General features: G+C 42.6%; 1 protein-coding gene across 1 annotated transcript in view; it reads right to left on the bottom strand.

The window, feature by feature from the left end:
- Nucleotides 1-345, bottom strand: part of LOC121871555 (ankyrin repeat and protein kinase domain-containing protein 1-like) — a gene marked incomplete at its 3' end in the record, with an annotated part of 4,169 nt that extends 3,824 nt beyond the window's left edge. The window contains exon 1 of the mRNA XM_042374002.1: nt 1-345. This exon is cut by the window's left edge and continues 229 nt beyond it. Coding sequence (XP_042229936.1) covers nt 1-42 — 42 coding nt within the window.
- Between the last annotated feature and the right edge of the window lie 5,020 nt (nt 346-5,365).

Genomic DNA, 5,365 nt, shown 5'->3' on the forward strand with positions numbered 1-5,365 from the left:
GGTGCAGGGGTCAGCACCAAGAGCCAAGGCGACTGACACCATCAACTCGTCATCATAAATGACTGCCTTCTTCAGAACCTGCAAGACCACAACATAACATAGTACAATTCATCATTCTACACCATAAAGGTCACCCACCATCTCCAGCACGAGCACCAGCCACCATCTCTACCATAACCGTATTTAAGCCGAAAAACAAGGTCATTCCGGGAGTACCCAGTCTGAGTCCTAGAAAATCTGATTCATGAGTGACTAGTGCGTGACCTGACCAGTACAATATCTAGCCGTGATCCCCTAAGTTGGTATATTTGTCAATATACTAGTGAATCTGTAACTACCACGCGAGGAGTGCTAGGTCCACCTACCTTCAGTGCCACGGCTTGTTATCCGAGTCCTTGTCCACCCCCGTCCTCCCTCCCCCATCGTCTTACCAGGCCGGTGTAGCAGTTTGAGATGAAGTGCGGTTGGAGGTGAAATGCCAAACGTACGACTCATTCGAACAGCGGATAGAGGCCGGTTGCTTGGCCGTTGCTCTGCAGTCCGTCTCAGTTTTGCTCACATGATGGACGTGGATTCCTCTGACACGTACGTGCTTATACGTTTGGTATTGCTTTATTATATTATATTAATACAGCTTAGTGAGTGTTACCCTAAGGTCAGGATGATATATATTTACATTGAAAGTAATATTTTTGTATTTTGTTTATTGAAGGGTTATTTTATTTTCAAATTTATTTATTTCATTTATTTATATTTATGAATGTTACATTTTTTATATGGGTATACAGTAATTTTTGTGTTATATTTTCTATATTAAATCTTGAATGTACAGTCGCTAAAACAACTATCCGTGCAGACTTTGTGGGAAACAATATGAGACCATGGACGATAAATTTTGGTATATGAGGGCTGCTACTAGTCACATGTAAAGTTTCGGAGCATACTGACCCCCACCTGCACAGATAGTTGTTTTAGCAACTGTACATCTTTGTATTATTTTATGAATAAATGTAATGAAACCCTAACTTTTGGAAACTAGTGTTTTTTTATGGCTGAAAATTCGGAACAGCCTCAGTATTTTATTTGATGGTGTCATTTTCATAATTTTAACCAACTTTTAAACATTAAAACTCTACAGGACTATATTTTGAGATATCTGTTGGTATTCCCAAGGATGGTGAAGGCCTGGCAGTGAATGTGGACAAAAGTAAAACTTAGGTTGTAGAGAGAGATGGTTCAGTGTGTCATGTGCAGGTGAATGGGAAATTATAGAAGTGGTTGAAGATTTGGTGTGGCGTAGGGATGTGGCGACTCCACCACACAAGAGATTCTGTGGTCAGCCTCAAAGCCCCTTCTTTAATGAGGAGGGCAACGCTAGGTTGGGAGTCCACCTTTCCTCTATCTTTACTTCCCAGAAGTGGCTTAATGAATGAGCCTCTGACCTGGATCCTCTGCCTGTCGGGGGCTCAGGAAAGTCAGGTTGGAAGTGGTGGAAGCGCTCAAAAGAAGACAGTAAAGTGTGCTCGGTCTGTGTGAAAAGTTTCAGGGTGATAGTGATGGGAGATATGTATGGGAAATTGGGTACTGGGCCAGTGAATGATGTAATGGGTGTGTTTGGTGTGCAAGGAGAGAATGATAATCTCAGGAGACTGAAAACCTTGTGTGAGTAGAGAAAACAACTTGATTAGGTAATTCATTAAAATATTCTTCCCACGACTTGTAATAGGAGCCCTATACACAGCACTAATTAGTATATTTTTCCTTTTCATAACGATCTCTCACCATACTGCTTTATTATACAAATGAGCATTTAAGAAATTTACATTGCCCACACGAGAAATAAGAGACTTCCTCACTAACATAACCACACCTCCACCATAAACAGGCCAACCAATGCTGTCTCCACAAGCGACACAGAACCTGCGACTACGCCACCACTGCTAATGTCTGCTGCGTATGAGGTCCGGCTGTGTGGTACGGCCGCAGCTTCGGTTTCGAGCGTCATTTTCCTTACAAGTGACCGTCGGGAGGGGGCTGATGTGGTGACTGAAGAATAATATTATCTAATATAATGTCATGAAATTGTGTAATATAGTTAAAAGATGCCTATAATTGTTGTAGCTAGCCATTCTGCCCATGTAACTGTTGTTGAGTCGTGTAGTAGCTAATGTCTCATCAACAGAAGTATTATATAAATGGGTTATTTACATCTGATTTATATTCAGATTTATCCCCTGTAATTTTCCACTACCTATGAGGAGGACATGAACTGATCACGTGCAAAGTAGCTTCCTGAGAGGGAGAAGCCCATATGTCAGCATCTATGTAAGCGCGCACCAATGCCACGCCCTTAGTCAGTCACTCACACCAGCTAATATCGAACGGACGTTGATTCTCGTTTATATACATAAACGCCGTCCCTTTCTCACCACACTCATAAATAGTGGAACTTACGGTTGATCTACACTCAGGAATTATATACATAATACTTTTTAATAAAACAAGAAACTTCAATTGGGTTTCGTTACTAAAAGCCCAATATATATTATATGTGTACCAACCTGGTTAACTGGGAATTAACCAGCGGAACATATAAGGTGGCAGCAACGTGGTTAACTGATACAACTACCGGTGTCATACCAAGACGTCAGTGTTTTGTGAAAACAAGAAAACAAAAAAACAGTGACGCGTTACATAACGAATCCGAGTGTTAAAACTGTATCCCGTATCGAGACGATATTTAGTGAGTGCTCCTCATCACTGTCGACCAGAAGAGGTGCAGAATTATTATTATATCATACAGCCAGTTTGGTGAAAACCCTGTTAGTAACAAGAAAGGAACCCCCAAGAAAGCATAGTGTGAGCGATCTACGAATGTGTGGTCTACAGTACAGTGTTGCAGATGGTTTCATAAACTTTACTAAGAAGTGACATTTCATAAGTAACTGGACGGTTGTGTGGTTTCGCGAGTGTTGATTGCAGTATTTCGGCGACAGAAGGAACCTGATTCGTCTTAGGTCAGCAGCATTTGTTCTACTGTGGAAGGTATTCCCCTATCGTGAAGTGGACTCACCCATCGTCGTGATTGCAGCCCATCATTCTCGTTGCCAGGGACACCAGCCGGAGGCGCGCGTATTGAAGGACGATTCTCGCCCCACTACAAATACCAGCTGGCCGGATCGCGTTTTCTATACAGACTATAACTCCTGTATTAGGTATTTCAAAAGTACACATAGTTTATGCACACATTAACACGTTCGAGACATAACTTCACAACGATAGGTTATCGGATAGGGTATGTCATTGAAATCTGTGTCTTACGTGTATTCATGTGTACTGACATAATATAATTTGCAGTAGTTATTTCTTATCTCTTTAATCATTCATATTTTAATTATTTTAACTATAATTTTTATCATTTCCTGTAAATGAGAGGCAAGTATTTTGCTTTTACCATTAATTATTGTCTGGCTAAACTGAAACTTATTGGATAAATTTTCAAAGTTTCAATGTATAAATCCGAAGACATTACTCACCTAGCACAATTATTTGCTGACGGTTTACACTTAGAGGATAAACGTCACGTGTCAGCTGCAGAGATTGACTTAAGCCGTAAACACAGTTAAACGTTTCGGTAGAAAGTAGTGAGCAGTTAATTGAGGAATCGTTTGACGACTTAAACCGTCGTGCCTTACGGTCGGGGAATCAATGTAGTACCTCACCTAGATTGCACAGGTAGTTTCTAATCCTCTTCCGGGTGACAGTGTGTCAGTTGATTTATCATTACCACTCCCATTAACCTTGCCTTTCATTCGGAGTAAAAAACGTACTGGCTTGCTAACTTCTAACGCTAAAAAGGCTTACTCTAACACTCCACCCAATAATGCTACCAAGTCAACTAACCCTGATAATGTAGTTCATATAATGCAGCGTGGCGACTACGTTCGTAATTTTATGGGTCAGGATGATTTTCGAGTAGCGCATTTTATTCATGCATGTGAAGACACCATGCGCACTGCAAGAATTACCAGTGATGAAGAGAAAAAGGCATTTGTGAGTTCCCACATTACGCAGGGATCATATGCCGGAAATCATTTAAATGCGTATGGTTTAACGGACCCAAGCTATAAGAAATTCAAGCGCACCCTCATTGGAATTTTTTGGGGCAGGTCCCAGTTGGGCCAATTGCAGTGGATTTTCAGGTGGCTGGATCGTTGTACGCCAGTGGTTCACGCTGAAACACCGGTGGTGGCAGTGGATATCGCTGGGGAAGTGCGCCAAGATATGGAAGCGACCTTCTGGAACTCAGATTGGTACGACCAAGATGGGAAAATGTCAGCGACCAATGTGGAAATGCTGATCGAATTAATTAGTTTCCTGTTAGTAGTTCGTCGTCCTTTATACGGCCGGGCACAGGAAGTTCAGTTTGTACCACCTATTGATATGGTAGACTAAGCAAACAAACTGTGTCCCACGGCTATGGGGCCTTTGATGGGGCAACCCTCCATGACGACATCACCACCCCAGATGGCACAAATGAAACCACCCCAGATACCTCAAACGACACCATTGGCTCCAATTGCACCTCCACTTCGGACATTCAAGCAACGTCGTTCTCTAAGATGTACTCATTGTAATAAACGAGGCCATTTGATTGACGATTGTTTCCAGCTCCAAGGTAATGGTGTTAAATTACAAGAGACAACAGGTGCCAAGCAGCAGTCAAGGTCATACACGGAGGCGGTTAAAGCGACACCTCCACCTTAGTGATGAAGGTCAGGAATTTAGACTTTGGTGAACCCCATGTGGCGCAGAAGCGTAAACAGAATCGTTCCCAAGACAAAAAGTCGGGGGAAGACCAGCGCCCGCCACAACAAGAAGAGGGATAGGTACATTGTTTCCTGCATCTCCCCACAACACTTCTATAGCAGCCTCGTTAGTAGCGGCGCTAAGCAAAGTGGAAGTGTTGTCAGTGCCGGTGAGAGTGGATAGTACAAGATTGGCTCTTGATATAGATACGGGTGCTTGCGCAAATGTTTTGGCCTTGACATCCTATCAGGAGTGACAACGTAAATTCCCTCACCGTGATTTCAAATGGAGGCCTACTGACGCTGATCCCTAAGGAGTATCTGGCGCGCAGTTGAGCATTAACGGAATGGTGACGTTACCACTCAGATTCTCAAGACGTGGTGCTCCCTTCTACGCGGACTTTTATGTGGTTCAGCAGTTTAATTTGCCAGCTGACGGGTTACTTGGTCTCCCAACCCTTAGAACTCATAAAATAGATGTTCATCCACGTAATAATACTGTTACGTTTAAAAGTGTTTCCTAGAGCGCTATGCGTCATTCTACACCGTTGCTCACC

The sequence above is a fragment of the Homarus americanus genome, unplaced genomic scaffold (genome assembly GCF_018991925.1).
Source record: "Homarus americanus isolate GMGI-L3 unplaced genomic scaffold, GMGI_Hamer_2.0 scaffold43653, whole genome shotgun sequence".
In the NCBI taxonomy this organism is placed as follows: Eukaryota; Metazoa; Arthropoda; class Malacostraca; order Decapoda; family Nephropidae; genus Homarus; species Homarus americanus.